The 20,483-nt window shown below is 40.3% G+C and overlaps 1 protein-coding gene across 2 annotated transcripts in view; it reads left to right on the top strand.

Moving 5' to 3' along the window:
* The window catches only part of LOC110979473 (TOG array regulator of axonemal microtubules protein 1-like), a 55,657-nt gene that overhangs the window by 5,548 nt on the left and 29,626 nt on the right, over positions 1–20,483 (top strand). Inside the window, exons 2-6 of one of the 2 annotated variants that reach the window (XM_022235291.2) lie at positions 8,341–8,485; positions 8,679–8,816; positions 9,868–9,924; positions 13,339–13,602; positions 17,816–18,057. In XM_022235291.2, coding sequence (XP_022090983.2) covers positions 8,341–8,485; positions 8,679–8,816; positions 9,868–9,924; positions 13,339–13,602; positions 17,816–18,057 — 846 coding nt within the window. The remainder of the gene's footprint in view (positions 1–8,340; positions 8,486–8,678; positions 8,817–9,867; positions 9,925–13,338; positions 13,603–17,815; positions 18,058–20,483) is intronic. The other variant, XM_022235292.2, reaches the window with a different exon arrangement.

Genomic DNA, 20,483 nt, shown 5'->3' on the forward strand with positions numbered 1-20,483 from the left:
TCAAAAAAGCTTGTGCTAGATTTGCACTCATCCATTGCACAAAAATGTTCGTCTTAACCGAAATCTCGTAACATCCAAGCTCGAAGTACACATTTTTTCCCTCACAGGAATGTGCACAATTCAGTCGGGACTGGCAAATATGCTCATCTGAACCGGAGTCTGGTCTTACCTGAGCTTGTATTACTGAGAGTCGACTGTACATGTACATGCAGAGCTTCATTTTTACATGTACATGTATGTATGTTTACAACGTATAGCAAGCCTTGACACACTGAGGCCACAAGTGGCCATTGCCACAATGCCCAAATGCTTTGGCCACATTGCCCTCTGATAAAACCTTATTCCGCTTTGGCTTTGTGTTTGCCATGAACACTGATGGCTCTGGAGAATACAGGTACATGTACCAGTACGTGTGCATGTGAATTAAATGTGCAAATTATCACATTGAATACAGTGTGTGCACCCAGCCTTAATGCGTAGTGCCCTTGCCTTGCGGGGCATATGATATCCAAAGACTGGCTTGCCCGCTGCCATGGTAACCATGGAAACGGCTGGCAAAATTGATGCAAAACTGACCTTGGAGTGGGAAGTGGGAGCTGAACGGAATCGATGTGGGTAGAACAATTGCAAAATGCATGAAGGTGAGGAGGATAATTGCAATTCAGTCACGTTCTCTTACGCTGGCCATGGCTAAATGCTTGCCACTATCTTTAAAGTGTAGCTTGAGTGAATTTTTCTTCAACACAATTTTTCTGCATCGTTGTACTTTTCTTCATTGTATGAAAACTTTTACACATTCCTACATGTATTTGGTAAAATGCATTGAAAAGTGCACACTTTTATTTTTAAACAGTCAAATTGTCCATGTTTTCGTAGACAACTGAGGGCGCTGTTGCTATGAAGTCATTTCGGGAAGACATGGTTCAGTGCATCTGTAGGCATTTCTGTTCAAATTGTGAACCCAGAATTTACCTACTGAAAACATTTCCGAGAAAGGGATTGATGGTTTCTTATTGCTATGCACATAAACATCAATGAATCAGCAAAGAAGAGAAACTTTGTCCGGGAAAATCTACAAAAACGCAGGACTTTTTTGTGTACAAACCAGTGTAATATTGAGGCTTCTTCCTGAGATGACATCACAGTTTTGCTCATGAATATAGAAATACTCATTAGCATAAAAAACAAAAGCGCATTAAAATAAAATAGTTTGCGTGAACTGCTTTTCAAATGGATCAATCATAATATAAACAGACTAACATTGAATAAAAACTACGTCATTGTACATCTCATAATTCACATGTTTGTTGGGATTTATGTCCATACATTTCATATTTCACACTTTACACTGGAAGTTATTTCCAAGGTACATGTACATGAAAGTACAATTGAAGAATACGTACACATACAGTATGAATGATTTAGATACATGTACCAAGAATTCTAGGTTTTCATCAGACCACAGTTCGAATGCTGGATGGAAATTAAACACACTTCTGGGAGGACCTTCAGCAGCAACCCTCATCAAGACATTCAGTGTGTCAGGTTTGAGGTTGCACCATTTTATATAACGCAAGTACAAAATTATTTGAAGACGAAGCATACATGTACTTATGTTTAAGGCCCAGGAAGTACATGTACAATGTGTGCAAGTACATGTACACATGGAGCCCACACATTCTTGTTCGCGGGCCTACGCTCAGTTGGACTCAGGCCGCGACAAATTTTTTTTTTAGCTTGCCCGATCAGGCAAGCCATGCCATAAATTTGCTTGCCCGAATTAGATCGACACTTGACAAAGATTTCTCAGAATACATGATTATTATGGTTATTTAATGTAGGCCTACTGCATGCACGCAGTCTTTTATTTGGCCAAGAGAAAAACCTTCTGATTACACAATCGGTTGGTACATTGTTGGAAGGAACATTTTTTTTGTTTTGGGGGGACAATTTTTTGTACCGATTGAATGGCGTGAATGGGGATAACAGCTTCCAAAATTGTCTCAAAAAGTGATGAACACCTGTCTTAATCTACGTAAAAATTTCTACAGTCGACATTTCACAAGAATTACTCATGTACGTGTATGGACAATTCACACAATGCTACTCAGGTAATCACGACGGCAAACTGGCCAACGACATCCGTGTATCGCGTGGTAAGCATGCGTGATGCATCCAGACCAGCAGGCAATAAACCTTCTGCCACGGCAAGAAATGTTTTGAAACATGCTTGCTTCAAGTATGAGCAAAACAACCTAAAATTTAACTCATGAACGCAGAAAATACATACATAAATAAGAGACCAAGTTCTGTAAAGTAACTTGCAGAAAACCTCTTGCTACATCAATTTTTTTTTGACCTGCAACTTGAGGGTTACATGCGATAAGTGTGTACAGCTGATGTAGAGTAATCGACCAGAATGTACAGTACATTTATAGACTGGTTCTGGTTGCTACATTTCCATCATGCGTTCTTTTGCATGTGGGCGGAGCGGTGGGAACCAGTGCAGCTTCATTTAATGCATTGAGCAGTGCGCACGTGTTTTCACCACTGCAACAGCGAATGTAAATGTTCGTGAAAGTTGGAAATAATACCACGATGACATTTCGGTGATGAACAAGTGGTAAGGTTTGTCTACATGTAAATATGCAAAATAATCGCCAATTTGTCTTGCCAGGCCAATGGAATAATAGCCAAAATTATAATTATTCGCCAGTTGGCAAGAATGGCAAACGGCAGCTGGAACTCTGCAGTGAACATGTACGTGCACATGTACATGTTCAGTAGGTATTGGTACTGCACATGTACGTATTGGTTGTACATGTTCTGTATAGTTACAGGATCAGACTACAGGAAAATCAGGTTTGTAAGGTTTGTAATGAATAAAGCAATGTGTAACTTTGTTGCATTTGTTGGCCAAGAAATTAAATGGGCAAATACCCCCAAATAATCAAAGCTTGAACAAACACAACAGTACAGGTAGACTCAACTGGGATCTGGCCAAAATATTTCTAATTTTAATATTCAAATTCTGTATTAAGCGGACTTTTTTGAGAGGCTTTTAATTGGAAGCAGAACTATTTTTTCCTCGGCCTTACCATACATACATGTACATGTGTTACTAAGCACTGAGCTTTGCCTGTTTGTTGGTTGCATGTTTGCCCAACTTCTTACAGTGAACTGCTAGCAAGTAGCAACCACTTAATTGGATTAATAAGCCAGACACCAATTACATACACTGTACATACATGTACTGTACATGAAGGGTCATAATTAACTTCTATCTATTGGTGACCCTCAGGGACAGTGGGAAGTGTACTGCATGCACTGGCCCTGGTGAAATTTGGTGGCCTGGGTTAAGTACATGTGTATGTAATGAAATCAATCAAGCCCACCACACATGGCCATTTGCAGCCAGCCTAGCAGGATTTGCACTTTTTGAGGCCAAAAAACTACATATACATGTAGTTCTGCTTCTAGTTATGCGACTGATCCCAAATTTTCGGAGCGACTAAACCTTTACATCGGTCAGTTTGAAAAACACAGTAAAAAAAAAAATCTTTCTTCTCTTCACAAAACACCTCTCAACAAATTTTTTTCACATCTAAACGCTTGTAGTTTTTGTTTGCCTGCATAGATTTGAAACATATGGAAAGAAAGTTCCGTTATTTTCACAAGTTCCCTTCTTTCACTATTGCGGTGGGGAAAATGCGCATGCAGCTTCACTGCTTCTCGCCACACCACTGCCAAAGAAGGCGTGATGATAATGCGGCAGTTCATGCATTCCTGTCAAAATACTGTTGTACAGTTCACAGTACTCACACGCAACACTAAAGCTGCTCATCCAAAAAAAAAAGACACATTTCTACAAGTTAACTCCTTGAACTTGATCTGTTGTCTATATATGCATGTTTTGTGTTCACAAATTTAATTCGAGGTTGTATTGCTTGTTCATGTACTTAACAATTGGCCTGATGCAGACTCGACACGACATGACCTGTAAAGGTTTCAATGGTGTCCATGGGAGATAAGGTTAAATTGACATTGTTTGAAAATGATAAACCGCCAACATATCAGTACTCGGGGTTATATATGCGTGACCGTACAATGAACAGAATGTCGTGGATATGTGGCACATGAGCCCAGGGCAATGACAGCCGCTCATCCTGTGGAATTATACCGTGAACTTGAAAGTGTTGTGCCGGTGATTTGCAACATGAGTCATAAAATGTGATGAAAGTTTTGAAAATATGGCAATGTTCCTCAGATGACCATTGTCCTTCAGGGCCATCATTTTTGGAGAATGCAGTTTTGACCCTAAGGTTTGAAAAGCATTGATACCGTCTGGTACGAGTATTTATCCCACCACAACTAAACCATGCACAATGATGCAGAACGGTAGTGCTGAACACCCGACTATATGTGGCTCATAAGTGTAACACATGTACATGCACATAATGTATGTATGGTATGCACATGTTTGTGGGAACGTGCCCGCAGTCAGCTCTCCAGTTCTGCACATGCATTAACGGATGTACATGTATGTGCATAAAAAAAACATAACGACTTCACTCATTGCATCTAGCCATCTTGTTCATGAAAAAAGAAAATCAAATTTGAGAATAAGTAGCACAAAAATCTTGTGTTGTTTCCCACACTAACCAAGTTGTTCTCCACACAAGTCGAATTGAGAAGGGAAATTTATCATTTTTTGTTATTTATTTTATAATTTATATATTTACTAAAACATCAAATTCTCACGGTAAAAGACCGAATTGTACCACACATATAAAAACTTTTTAAAAGACAACAGAATTATTAATTAGAAAGATACCAGTAGTTATACATGTACATCGATACAAAAATTATGTTAAAAATTTTGCACCCAATTCTGTGGACAGCTACATGTAGGTGTATCAATATTACATGTGTGACACGTGCATTTGCAACACTCAAATGACACTGGTTCGGGGGTAGGGGAAAGGCATGTGTCAATTGCTGTAATGGATTTTAGCATTGAGCCAAACAGTGTGTGGTACATGTACGTACACGTACATGTAGTGGTCCACACTGAGCAAGGTGTTAACAGTAAAAATTATCTAAACTTGAAAAATATTCACTGAAGATTTGTTCAAACCAAACCACAAACTAGTACCTACAAAGGACAGACTAGCGGAACATTACATGTACATGTATAGTGTACTTCTTCACGTGTAAAACTTTCGAGCACATGTACATTAACTTTCAAGTCATTATCAAGACTTCCAGTCCTACATGTACATGTAAGTAAACATATTGAATTATGGATACAAACAGTGGAACCTTTGACCCCTTTGCGCCGGGACGCAGATTGAGCCACCGTAAAAATTGAGATTCTCAGCCCGCTTTTCAGCTATTGCTCTCGGCCCACGCTTGAGCAAACACGGTGAAAGAAGGCAGACCCTGGCTCTTGTATATATGGTAATTGGTCTTTGTGCGTAGCCCAGAAATGAAAAGACCGAATTTGCATCATAATCACCAGCTTCACAATAGTCCCCACTTTGAAAAGAGGCAACGGGAAAGTGGAAACTTGAGTAGAGCTGGCCACATAATTTGTACTAATACTTACGTATACAGGTACATTTACAATGTACCGGGCGGCGGTACCGTACATGTTCTTAGAAGTTGTTAAGTCAGTAGTGTAGTACTATTGTTTTTAAAGTTTGATACACATTTTGCGAACTTACATGTAACCACCTTAACCCATAGCTGAATGTAACATCTAGAGTACACAATGAACATGGTACATATACCGGAACATTGCAGAACACAATATTCTAGAAACTTGAAAAATTTGCCAGCCAATAAACCCCTGTCCATACTGTACATATGTACATGTTTCATGTCAAGAGTATTCTGACACAGTATTTTACCCTGCAAAAAGATGATCGCCCCTAAAACCCCAGCTGAAAGTAAATTGTGAAGAGAACCCTACTACAGTGTACTATCACAATTGTAGTACATGGTACATGTACATGTACATTAATACACGTATGTGTACATACACATTCCACAGTTTGTACCCTTTACACCTGCCATACAAGAATATAAGTGAGAATGAGACTGCTGCAAGGGAGTTTTCATCTGTCATACGTATAATGATTTAGAAGGAAACAAATGCCCTGCATACACGTACAAGTGTCTACAATCACAGTTTGTAAATTATCCAATTTCAAGGGGTTTCAAAGCTGAGAGAGTTTGTGGGGTTCAATTATTCATGTGAGACATTTTAGGTTGAAATTTATACGGAACATGACAACTGAATAGAATTATATATAACAGGTTTTTTGCCCTTACCCAACGTATATTAATAAGCACTGTATGCTCAGTGCTTGTCCGAGAGCTTGCGAAAAACTTTACAAGCTTACTCGGGTGGGACTCAAACCCACGACCTCCTGCTTACTAGTGTAGATGTCTTAACCATTCGACCACCGAGCTTGCCAGGGTCGGCTGGCCGGTCCGAGTCAAATGAAGCAGCGGGTACCGCAAACTATTTTCAAGATGTATTTCTTTGCGTTGGGGAGATGTTAATTATATATAACGGGTTTTTGCCCTTACCCAACGTATATTAATAAGCACTGTATGCTCTGTGCTTGTCCGGGAGCTTGTGAAAAAACCTTACAAGCTTACTCGGGTGGGATTCGAACCCACGACCTCCTGCTTACTTGTGCAGATGTCTTAACCACTCGACCACCGAGCTTGCCAGGGTCGGGTGGCCGTTCCAAGTCAAGATGTATTGTATGTAAAAAAAAAATCTTGAAAAACTGAATAGAATGTTTTTTTCTGAAGCCTCACTGATGGATTGTTACATGTAGATCAAATTGTAGTTTCAGCCCAGACAGTCAGTGGTGGCTGTATTGAATGTTCCAGTTCCGTTCAGACCCAATATAAATCAATACTGGTAAGTCTTAGTCTTAGACTGTACATACATGTACACTGTACACCAACTGTACATGTACAATTGTGTGGGCAACGTCATTTCTTATTCTCACAAGGGAGATTTTAAAAGAGGGAACTTGTGGACAAGGCAAATACTGTATTGATTTTCCTTGACAGTCTATAGCCTGGGAGTTGTCATTAAATTCTTCCTTTGCATGTACCGGTGTAAGGGGAGTTTAGGTTGACACACACAAAAACTTTCCATAAAGCTTCCATCTTTGTGTTTGGGGCTTGGATTCCTACCCAGATAATGGGGAAATTCTTGATGAAATTTTGTCGTATTTCTGTAGGCCGGTATTTATGTGTAAGATATTCCTCTATAAAGCTTAAGATTGCAGTGCATTACCTGAACCTAGACATTTGGGGCATGGAAGGTACTGTACAGTACCAGCTGGAATGAGTACATATGTACATGTACATATACATGTACATTATAATCAAGGTCAGGTTGTCCAAAAAAAAAAATCAACGACAAACATACATGTACAATTCAAGGATTAAACACAATGCATGGATGAAAAACAATATTTTATAATTTTTTTCCCTGGGATAGCCTCAAAAGCCAATTACACTGTACCTTACATGTACTTTGCCCATTTTAGTTCCATAAAATTGTTGATATACTTGTACTTTCTTTATCAGTCATTTTCACTGATGGTAAAAGTTCTCACTTTGCCATTGTTGGAGTTTGCATAGATTCGAATGGATACCATACATGTTCACCTGTACTTATGTTTGAAAATGTTACAATATGGCTGTTTGACTCAAGCAGAAGTGTCAACTGTCACACATCTGTCAATTGTTACACGTTCATTGTATGCATCCTAAAATGCATTATTGTCACCTTGTGCAACTTACATACATGTACACCACAGTACGCGTAGAAAAGTTCATGTTGACCTTTACCACATACATACCGGTACATGTACACAACTACACATGTATCGGTACATGTATGGTACTTACAACTTACATGTACATGTACAAGCATATTCAGGAAATTAATCCATTTCTATCAGTTAAAGTTTATGAATCAGTTCAAACTGTCATCACTTTTGATCATACCGGTAACATTTTCCTAAGATTTGTTCATACATGTGTGCAATGCATATCCTTATTAAATGTAACAAATCATTGAACTTATGGTTTTTGTGAGAGTGAGCATAAAAGATCCATTTAAAAAATATACTAAACAAGGGCTTGCCTGATAAAAACAAAATCTACATCTACATGTACATGTACCGTATCTTGTCTGAAATTAATTAGGGCCAGGCTTCACAAACAAAATTAACTTGAGTTTTTCTCCAGTGATCTTTCAATGCACTGAAGTGTGTACATTTGTCCGTATGCTTTATATTGTAGAAGAAGCGTGATGAAGAGAAACCGCCACCAATCAAAGCGCGCAACACTTGGGACAGCGTGGAGGAGACAACAGACATGGCCCCCCAGGACCGGCGCCGCCCGCTCAGCCTACAGATAGCACCCACAGATGCATCCCCAGACACCAGTAAGTTCCCATCCATCAATGTACATGTACATGTAGACAATTCACAATAATAGTGTGCAGCTAAGCGGTTACCATGGAGGGACTCTACATGTACCTCTCCAGCAATGCTTCATGCTGAAGTATACATGTAGGTACGTGTATCATCACATGTTGCCATATCAGCATCCTGATTGCCTGATCTTATCTCTCCTAGACTACGGAATGGCCGGCTCTTATCGTCAAATCCATCTTGATAAACTGAAGAGGCAGTCATTGGCTGCCTACCCGGGCTCACGAGGGAGCCCTCATGATGACCAGCAAGGGAGCTTGAGTGCACCAGCCACTGAGAGAGGTAAGCTTATTTTTCCTGTGCAATCTCCACTCAGAGAGGACAATAATGGCTAGACATCAGGCATTTACATTATTTGTTTGATACACTCACATGTCATCTCATCTGATCTTAATAACTGACGCACAAAACGCTAATGATGTCTGAGCTCCTTCTACACATTTATCTAATTTCACCCCCTGTTAACTATTAAATTGGCTTAATGTGGATGGAGCGAAGTTTCAGTATATTAATTGGATACTTCAAGTCACTGACAGAAATTGAAATTGGCAGACAAACACACAGAAATTCCCCAAGCCTGATGTGTATGTTTTTGTTAAGTGGCATTGTGCTGGAGTCGAGAACCTGCAGGGAGGACTTGTTTCGACACAAAGCCATAAAACGAAAAAGAATGTCACGGCTGATAAAGATCTTGCTTGCCAGTTGTCATCGGAGCGTGGGTGATACAGCGTTCATAAGCAGGCTGCATCCATTTATCTGTTGTTCACATTGTACATGTACAGAACACTTCCTCTTAAGGTTGCTCTTAAACGTGTTAAGAGTCCCAGGACCTGATACAGACTGTAAACAGCATTTTCTCCATGCGTTTATTGCATGCAGTCTTCCCATTCTGCTGCAGTCTACAAGTTAACCTTGAGAATGTGTTAGAATATGTTTCTTGGCCATTTGAATGAATCTGGTTCGGCATTTAACCCACAAGTTAATTCTTGTACATGGTTTAATCATGAAAGGGCAAGTGGTAAAGAGGACTAAAAGTGTTCTCAACATTATTTTTCCCAGACAAAAAAAAAAAAATTAAATGGCTGGTTTAAATAGCTGGTTTTCAGATTTCTGAGCTACTAAGTTAATATGGTACAGGTACGTGTAACTGTTAATATCACTGACCTTTAATATTGATAAGACTGATTAATATTGATTAACCTTGACAAGATGCTTAAATGCACTGGTCTGTAATAAACTTATATTTTAAATATTACGTTTTTTAAGAATAACATACATGTACATGTATACTGTATGAAGCCCATACTTTTTCTCTGCACTGCTCGGCTCCCAGATTGGAGTCCCTGGCGCATCAAGGAGGACAGCAAGCCTGAGGACGACAACCATTTTGGTAAATGGCTCAGACAAAGCTACTGATTCTCTTGCCTGAGTGTGAAGTGTGGATTCATAACTCTACTAAACCACATACATGTACACAACACTCCCTTGTCCCCATCCCTTCCACTGCACGTCATTGTCATGGTCAAATTTTCTTTTGAAACCTAAAACTTTCAGAGTCATATTATGCATCAGATTACCGACTGGTGTCGGGTTGTTTGCATTGTGGGTAATTCCAGAAATTAGGGGTCCATTTTTTTTAGTGTCCCTGTCACATCTGACATATGATTTTGTAAGTTCAGACACGTCAGAACACAGTTTCTAATTTTCAAGAGTGATGAATTAATGCAAATTACCAACACGTACATATACCAGTATCTAACAAAAAGTAATAGTTTGAAATCAATTCCAGTGATTTCCACATCAAATAACAAAAGTCAGATATAACAGGGACACAAAAATGTCACACTTTTAGACCCCTAATTCCTGGAATTACCCATGTACATGTACTGTCACTTTAACAGTTGTTCCATTATGAAGTTTTCACCTGTATCTTGGAGCCAGCAGAGAGATTGGGAAATAAAATGATCAGATTTTGTAAAAGCAGATTTACATTTTCATGATATATAACAACAAACTACTTGCAGTTGACTCTCATAACAAAGTTGCAGGGACCAGACAAATTACAGTACTTTGTTATAAACAGGAATTTGTTACGTATACAGGTACATTTACAATGTACCAGTACCGTACATGTACGTGTTCTCAGAAGTTGTTAAGTCAGTAGTGTAGTACTATTGTTTTTAAAGTTTGATACACATTTTGCGAACTTACATGTACATGTAACCACCTGAACCCATACCTGAATGTAACATCTAGAGTACACAATGAACATGGTACATGTACCGGAACATTGTAGAGCACAATATTCTAGAAGCTGGAAAAATTTGCCAGCCAATAAACCCCTGTCCATACTGTACATATGTACATGTTTCATGTCAAAAGTATTCTGACACAGTATTTTACCCTGCAAAAAGATGATCGCCCCTAAAACCCCAGCTGAAAGTAAATTGTGCAACAAATAATGGTTAATTAATGCTCGTCTCCTGTCCGCTGTGCGCAGCATCCATGATTGGGCAGTGGTCAGAGGCGTGTGCGATACGGGTCAGCTTCACGCCTGGGTGACCCCTCGCAGTTTTGCCTTCACCCAAAACCACACGATTGTTCTTGACTCTCCCCTGAACTCCCCTGTTTTTCCTCGACACTGGCTCGTTCTCCCTCCATAGAAATTCTTCGAGGGGAGGCATTTTGTTTCGAGGGACTCACGAGGCCTCGACCCTAAAAAGGTACTTACTCGCGGATGCCGCTGTACACGTTTTTAATTACGATGGGTTGGCCCGTGTTATCAAACTTACTGGGAGGATTTGGAATGGTCAACATAAATGGCAGTCCAAGTTGTTTTCCCACTGCACAAGTGACGGATTTCTGTTCAAATGAAGAGAGTGGTACATGATGAACATTAGCTGTCAAATTACTGGAACTTCATGTACATGTACATGAACCATAGGACACTCACTGCATCTGTCACTGTGAGTAGTGTCTCACTACATTTAGGCATTATCATTTTGTGAGGACTGTTTGTTGACATGCACATGTACTTGTACATGTACATTGTAGCTGAATCCCTGGTACTCCTATCGTTACGTGACATAAACTGATAACAGCGTCCAGCTTTCATGATTTATTCCATTTTGTTACAGAGCTGAATGGCAAACTGAAGTTTTCCTTTGTTTACACTCAGAAGACAATTTGAAACCTGTGCATGTGTGAGGATATGTGTATGTAACCAAAATCTAGGAATTTTGGAAAAATGGGAGTATTTAAGGTTATTTTCTTCACAAGACATGCATGTACATGTACCAGTACACACCTATTTGCACATGTACGTCATCACCTTTACAAAAAATTCTGGCTAACTTTTAAAGTTTGATACATTTGCTTTCCCCTAGCGTACACATTTTTACCTACTCCGCCCAGTCTACATGTACATGTATCATTGGGCTGTTACAGGTACATTTATGTCCCAAAGAAAACTTGCCAATTGAAGAAATCCTTGGTCACATCAGGTTAATTACGTGTACATGTACAGTAGATCTTGTGACAAACTCAAGAGAGAAACTCTGTAGGCACACACTTACCTTACAAAAATGTACCTAGTGTGGACATTCCTTCTTTTCATGCAGTTAATAAAACTTAGTGAAAATACTTGTTTTTCTTGAACTGGGAACATAATTTTCAGGTTTCCTTGACTATTCCACTTCCTTTTATGACAGATGACCCCCCAACCCCAAAATGCCTCTAAACTTCTTTTTCAGAGAAGGGGAAACGTCCTGTGGAAATGTGTAAGTCCACAGAACGTCTTCCTTTCCTGCATTGTATGGACATCTTTTGTTCACAAGTCCACACTAAGTATGTAAGGTTAGCGCATTTACAGTGTACTGTACGTGTACACGCACATTGACAAACACCCATTACACTTCAAGAAAACAATAGATTATAGGAGCTAATGTGCATGTACGGCCAGTGTCATTACTTCATTTGTTGAGTCAAAATTGAGTCCCACTTTTTTGATACATTACTTGGGAAACAAATCTACTTCTGACTTGATGAAATTTTAGAAATCAACCTTCAACTTGACAAAGATATCTGACATATTGGCATTACCAATAGCTATTACTGGGGCAAATACCTCCTTTTTGCAAAACCAAACCCGTCTGTTTTTATTATTTCGATGTTTCATCATTAGAAATGTCATTAGACAAACAAAACAAAAACACAATAAAAACAACAGAGAACTACAAACAAACCCTTGTTTTGACTGACATTAAAAAATTAAGCTGAATCAGCCATGGTGTTACGGTATTTCCGATTTCATTGTTCTGAAGGAAATCTTGAGTACTTGCATGTATATGTACCGGTACCAGTATGCTTTGCAGTGGCACTCTTCTGTAACTTGAAGTTAAAATCTATCAAGTAAATGCTCATATTGCCATGTGAATATTTTTTTCCTCTGAGAGACAGTTTGTTGACAGAGACCTACATGTACAGTACATTGTCAGTGCCACAAGGAAGACCATTTGTTGACCAGAAACACTTGACTGTTAATATTTCAGTGTCAGCGCATATGAATTACATGTAGGTATGACACTTTAAGTGTTCGGCTAGTGAGTGTTTGTTTCAATTCACTGAAGGTTGGCTGTTAATTTAATGTACAGGGATAGCTTTCTGACTAGTCAAGGCCTCTGACATTTACCTTGAAACTGCATGGGGCTTTGAGGGACATGATCACTGGGAGCTAGTGCAAAAGGTTTTGAATTTGTTGGTTAAAAGACTTTTCATTTTCTTCCATGTGTTGGCCTATGTATAGGTGGTCATGATCCTTTTGCTGGCAGCCCTGCTACCATCCTCAGGAAGCGTCCGAGCATCAGGCAGGACTCTGACGACCCCGAAGCTCGGCTGCCACCCACAGACAAGTACGTGTCCTCCTTTGGATCTGGCACCCTGAGGGAGAATGGGACGGTGGGAGTAGGGTCCAGAGGTTACCGGAAGAGCCTGTCCAACTCCTGGCCGGAGTCCCACTTCCTGCCAGACGAAGGGTCAAAGGGCAAGAAAAAGGTCAACCAAAGAGCAGGTAAGTGTTCATCTATTTCTTGCAGCACAGTTTAAGCTCAGCTCAAACAGAGTTGTAATTCTCCAAAAAAATGAATTGCCTTGTTAATGAAGACTTAAAAATCCATGCAAAGTACATAATTAAACCCTAATGTGGCACACTATCTTTGTTTACTTCTTGTGCCTTAATGGAGCAACATTTTTGTAGAGTGAGTGTGATTTTGCAGAAATCAGTATTGATTCCTCTGACTCCGCACCGCAGAGATCACACTGGTCCCCGTTCCCTACATACAGTAGTGCCCAGACGTCTCACGGCTTATAAATAAATCAATAGGGATGGGGACCAGTCCAAGATCACAGTAGCATGGTGCGTGCGTGGTGCGCGTGCATGTGTGCACACTGTACATGTACATATGCTGGTACACGCAACAGTTGTTCGTCTGGTGCCTGAACCTAATTTTACCTGAACCCTTCAATGGCCTGCATGCAAGAGTAAACAACAAAGCATGCGAAACGACGAAGCGAGGAAATATGTTTCTATTGGCTGAAAGTTTTCTTCGTACTAGGTGCGATTGCATCGTTTTGGACTTTGACGGGATTGTTATTTTTTGGAGTGGATTTATTGCACTGTCACTCAGATTTTTATTCAGACTACATGTACATGTATTTTCGAATTTCGGATAAATGTGCTTCCTGATGCAAGCTGCGTGCATATTTTGAGTTGACATTGTACATGTAAGTACTGGCAGTACGGTGTCTGCGTGAACTTTGAATTTCAGTGCATTGTAAACATTTTAATTCATCGTTGGATTGTTTTAGTTCAGCCTGCTTGCTATCAAAATGCCAAAAGAAGTGAAACAGAGTTCCAAATTAGGGGGAATTATTTTAAGAATTTAAGAGTTACTATTATGCTGACGGGGACAAACTGTTTTGTAGTTTCTGCAAGTTTACATACATTTACTGTGGAGTGGAAAAAACGTGACACAGTCTTGACTACTTGAAATTAAAAAGCATGTTGAAGCAAAGGCAGCTACAGGAGGTGCTAACTGGGATGGCAGCAAGCACTTCTGTGCAGAAGCATGGGAAATTTCAAGAAGACTTTGTTTGAATAATGACAACAGCCAACATTCCTTTGGAAAAGGTTAAGCAAATAAAACCCTTTTTCAAGAAGCACTGCAATCAGGAAGGATCGTTAACAACTGTTAATAATATTCAAACGACTTATTTGCCCCATGTGTTCAAGACTCGTGTTGATGTTGTCAAAGAGGAACTAGAGGGGAAAGTGATAAGTGTGATTGTAGATGATACTACAGATCACAGGGATAAGAGTATGCTGAATGTTGTGGCTCACTTGGACAAACTTTATCTTGTGGATGTTGTGCAACGCCAGGACACCAAGTCAAACAGTGTTGAAGGTGCTGACCAATGTTTGTGTCGAGTAGGATAATGTGTGCTCATAAACAGACAATGCTCCATACTGCAAGGCAGCTTTTAACATTCTGAAACATGTTCTGCCAAATCGTGTACATGTTGGCTGCATGGCTCACATCTTGAGCTTAGTGGGGAAGATCTTGTGAGGGGCGAATATTATCGTGAGGTGGAGGTGTTTGTCAATGACATCAAGAACATTTTCAAACGGCGACCAGCTAGAAAACGACATTACTTGGAGCACATGTCCAAAATGAATTTGCCTGAGAATGTGTCAAAAACTCTTTCACCAGAACCATGTGTCACACGATGGGGTACATGGTATCAAGCCATGCGGTATCACCACACCCATCTTGATGTGTATGCATCTTTTTTGTCCGAGAGGAAACTAGCACTGCCGGTAATGTTGTTAGGTTGAGAAATGCCCTAGACAAAAAAAAGTAGAGAATCCTTGGCACAGAAACTGAACTTCATCACACAGTGTGCTCCAAAGATACAGTACACTCAACAAACTAGAAGGCAATGAGCTATTTGCACCAGAGATGTACAACATTGTAGATTCAACTTACCTGATGCAAGGATCAGCCAAGGTTCTGTTTGTTGAGATAACTGACACTTACCTTTCTAAACTGGACAAGAAAAGAAAGGATGAAGCCATCAATGAGTTTCATTCAAGCTTCCAACGGGCATTTGAGAAGCTTTCCAAGCATACTAATAATGCTGATGTGTTGGAGTTCTACAGAAAGTGTCACATTCTTGATCCGTGTCAAGTTGGAACCATGCCACAAGAACTTGAGAAATACAGCTCTCTACGAGGCTTGGACAACCCCCAAGACTCACTTCTACAAGAATGGGAAATATACTTACATGCTGCAAAGTAGGAACTTACAACAGATTTGGACCTGAACTATTTTTGGCAAGGTGTGATGTCACATTAACCACAACTAGCAAAGGTACTAATCTGGCAGAAAACCACCTCTTTTGATGCACAGAGGACTCTTGTGAAAATCAAACCAACAATGCATGCAACTACAGTCCTACCATTCAGTCAATGGGAGGCGATCTTGGGCCAGGTGTTAGCTTCAGAATTGGGGACCACCGCCCACCACATCCGTGTCGAATATTGGTATGGTTGCGCACCACAAGCTCCGTCGGCCTTGGGAAAGTTGCCCACAGTGGAGGAACTTGAATCTGATCTGCTACAATTGTCTGGTTGTGGACACTACTTCTACCATTTTAGCTGGAAAACGTCAGAAAAATAAGCACCGAGCGTGCACCCTCATGGAGGAATTACATTATACTTGCTGCCATGCAACATGTACACACAGCTGATTGACTAGGCACCATGACATTACAAAATTGCAACATTGCAACATTGCAATATATGAATGTGACATTTAACAATTGTTGACTGCTGTGGTGTAGGATATGATGTTTTGAACACCCCAGGGACGCAAAGCAACCTGAGGTAAAGCCGAGGGTGCTATGTTCAAAACATCATATCCCACACCAGAGCAGTCAACAATTTTTTTTGTCATATCCATCTTCTGGATATAAGTATAGTAAAGGACATCGTCTGCAAGTGCACTGTTCCCTCACTTTCTTTAATTGCGTAATCTTTAATATGAAACTAGGGCGGTTACCAGTGAGTATGTGTAGTCTGGTTAGCATTCCCCACATTACCTTACATGTAAATGCAGCGGGGACGGGAACAAGTCTGTTATACGAGTGCAATCATTGATCAAATTCCCTGGTAGCCTACATGTACATGTATGCACAAAACGTGTGGTACCATGCAAAACTGACTAAAGGAGTAGAAATGTTCACTCTGAAACTTTCCAAAGCTCTTCTGTCTCGCGTGCGTACCTGTGCACGCACTGTCGGCAGAAAGAGATATCTCCCAGTGAGTACCGGTATGATATGTGGATATACATGTATTGCCTGTCGTGTGATTGTTCTGGGCCAATAAACGGACAGTATCCGAGACAGAGGTATGACGATTGACAATATTCAACAACAGCTCTCAAAAACAATTCACAGCTTTTTTTTTAAATAAGGAGCAAACAGTGTAGGTATTTTTATCAGTTCTGATTTTTTTACAGTTTTAGTCAAGCTTTTAGGAATATCTACTACATGTACTTTGCATGGTATTGTACATGTACGTGTACATGTATATTCTAGCCTCGCCAAGGTGATTTGTTGAGCATTTGATGAAAGTACATGTGTACATATAGCATGCTATGTATACAGTACATGGACCGCTGATTAGTTTGACTGTGTATGCACCATTTGTCAAAGCGGCCTATTTAATGTATATTTTATAAACATTGCCCATTATTTCAGCAAAAAAAAGGTTTTCAACGACAAGTATGCATAAGCAATGCATTCCCTTTTCCATTTGAAATTAATGAGAACCTAATACACACAGGCTTCTCTGAACTTTACCCTTGATGAAACATCTTCAAAATTGCATCCAAAAATAGGTGTAACATGACCATATTTCCATTTTAACATGAGTATATTTTATTTTCCTAGACACAATACTCTGGTTGGTAAAGGTGTAGTACTTTGGTTGCTGTGCTATTGATTTTCAAAGTGAGATTTGTGTTGGTTTGGAAAGGGGAGGGTTGAGTGAGTTGTGCAGTTTTATAGTAAATGCCGCTATAAAGCTGCAGAAACAGATGGGGGAATTGGTTGGTTTTTAGTAATCTCAAAAATAGTTTTGAGCTGAGTGTTTTTTGTTGAGCATCAGTTTTTGTGCACCTTTCATTCCTCTCTCCCTCTCTCCGATGTTCTCATTCTCCCAGATCCGCCAAATCTCCCAGACTGGTCCCCAGAATACGAACCCAAGAAATCCAAGGGTGCTGCCATGGCATCTCCCATTCCCCTCAAGCCTACTCTGGCACGATCAGCCGGGCGGAGGGGACAGGGGCGGACCATTTTGGACCCATTGGACCGGAACCAGGCTTACAAGGGCATGGACGACATCGAAGATTTGGATCTGTATGCTGATGACTTTGAATTGTCAGACGAAGACAGTGAGCCAGACGTAAGTTTCCCTTACAGCACATTTCTCTCTCAAATGAGAAAGGGATTGAAATGAAAATGATTCTTCCTTTCTTTCTTTTTTTTAACTTAACCCTAGTCCATTAGTGTCTTCCAAAGCCTTCGGGAGATTTTGAAGGAAATCCCGCCCAGTCGCTATCCACAGAGCATGATGTTCCTTAAAGATGGAGGTTTTTTAAAGGTGCAAAGAGTGTATCAGTTGTTTCCTGCTTAGTGAAAGATTTTGGAGGATTGCGGATGGTCCCTAGGAAAAGTGTCTTGGAAGTTACGGTTGGGTTAACTTAACACATGTTTCCGACAGGCATTCTAGAGTTGCACCAAACCAAATTAAAAGCCGATTTTGAATTAAGTACAACAAAAGTTTGATGTGGCGATCGTGTAATGTAATGAGTGCATAGTGTTGTGGTGGTAATCTACCTGTTCAAGATAAATTAGTCAAGCATGCAGTGTTCACATGTGCGCATGGTTGAAGCTGCCCAAAGGAATATATGCGATCACTGTGGCTAAGGCTGTCCACATGTGGTGGTATTGTTTACATATAGTCATGTGGGGTAGAAAAGGTCTGTACTGCTTCGTCACTCTTTAATGCTGTTATCCACTTTCTGTTCCAGGATTACGATGTGATTTTGGATAATTTTTGTCAAAGTTTCTGTGACTTCCTCTTTTTTTTTCAAAGAAATAATGTGTTGTGACAATTAATGTGAAATTGATCGGTTGTGAAGTACATGTACTTAAAGATGTGAAAGTCTAAAGCTGGCCAAATTTTGCACATATCCTGTGGCTCTGCTAGTGTTGCATAGCTCATGCAGAAGTTCACATCTTGTTAACATCTCACAGTCTCAAATTGCATGTGACTGGCCTGTGGAGGCTTATCACCTTGTAGGCTCATGTTCATGTCTGATAATGCACCAGCATTGTGTATATGTAAGCACTGAGAAGTTGCTCAACCATGCACTTTGATTAAGAAAGGCCACAGAGGGCAGCTGGGAATGAGCAGAGGAGAGTGTTTGGGCCTGAAGGTACTCAGATGTTATCCGCTCATCTGCTGTGATAAGTCAGTATTGAGGGGCCATGGAGCAGGATGTTTTTTTCTCCTTGAAAAGCACCTTTGTGACTAGCTTAAACCTCAGTTCCATCTTTTCATTCTCATGTCTTTTCTCAAGATTTATGGTCATTTTTTGTGTCTATGCTATACTGCATTTCAAAGGAAAACAGTGATGTGATCTCCGGCTAGGGCTTCACTGTCACTGCACCTTCGGCATTAAGGGTTGCTAGAATTTCTGTTTCTTACAGTGTTTTTCTCTTTGTAAATTGTTTGTGTTTGTTGTTTGGTTTGTTGGTAAGTAAGTAAGTACTGCAGCAGCCAGTCGGCGAAAATAACCCAACAGCAAATCTACTGGTACAAAGCCCCAGGACACCCTTAATTTCAGTTTGCCCTTTTTGCTTATGTCATACTGTAACAGCAGTAGCCACAATTGTTGAGCAACAGAGACTTTGACTCCTAAAATTACAGAGGGTCAGCGTGGCACAGTACAGGTGCATGTAGCTCTTTCTTCCCCTTCCACCTCTGCAACCTGGGTTCAAATCTCACCTGCATTCTTAGGTCAGCTGGTGAATTGGGTTCTCAGAACTTGCTTGATCCCATGGGCTTTCCTTGAATATTAATCAGTGTTACGTGCGGAGAACGCACGGCAGAAGAAAAATCAAAAGACGGGAACCAGGACACTAAAAATACAAGCAAAGAACAATAAAGAAACTAATTTGGAATAACATTTAATTATAAACTTAAATCAGCAAAGCAGTAAATTAAAACAAAGTACATGTAGATCTAGTGGTTTGCTGCAACTTAAACTTCTCATGCAAGAACACCGTGAATTTGAACAGTCAAAAGCATATAAGCAAATTATTTACATTAGCACAGCCCAGCATAAAAAAAGCATATTAATACGCAAAGAGGCAAATTATATTCCACCGAGTATAATTACCTCAACACAAGAGAGGAAGAAAATTAGGCCCCGCCCAGTCAGTGCCATGGCTAAAAGAGCGTGGTCGTCGGGCCAAGCACCTCCACACTCCGCGCCATAACAGCCCAGTTCAGACAGGTACATGTAGGTCCGTGTCGATCCCCGAGATTCGGCTTCCACATGGAGCCATGACACTCCAGGGCCCACGGTCCCTCAGCGGTGTTAGCCTTGGCCACGGTCCAGCGGTAAAGAGGAGAAGACGACGAGGAGGTGCTGACCCAACGCCGGCTATTTCGGAACGCACATACTTAAAGCATATAGGCACTGACTGAGAGCGAAATCAATGACTACGGAGTCTTTTATAGGTTTTTTTTTTTGGAACATGCGTAAATTCCACACGTACCTTTTCAGGGAGACACAAAAGGATTTGGATCAACTGGGATCG

Source organism: Acanthaster planci, linkage group LG01 (genome assembly GCF_054643075.1).
Source record: "Acanthaster planci isolate LZ-2023a linkage group LG01, COTS_SCS, whole genome shotgun sequence".
Taxonomy (NCBI): Eukaryota; Metazoa; Echinodermata; class Asteroidea; order Valvatida; family Acanthasteridae; genus Acanthaster; species Acanthaster planci.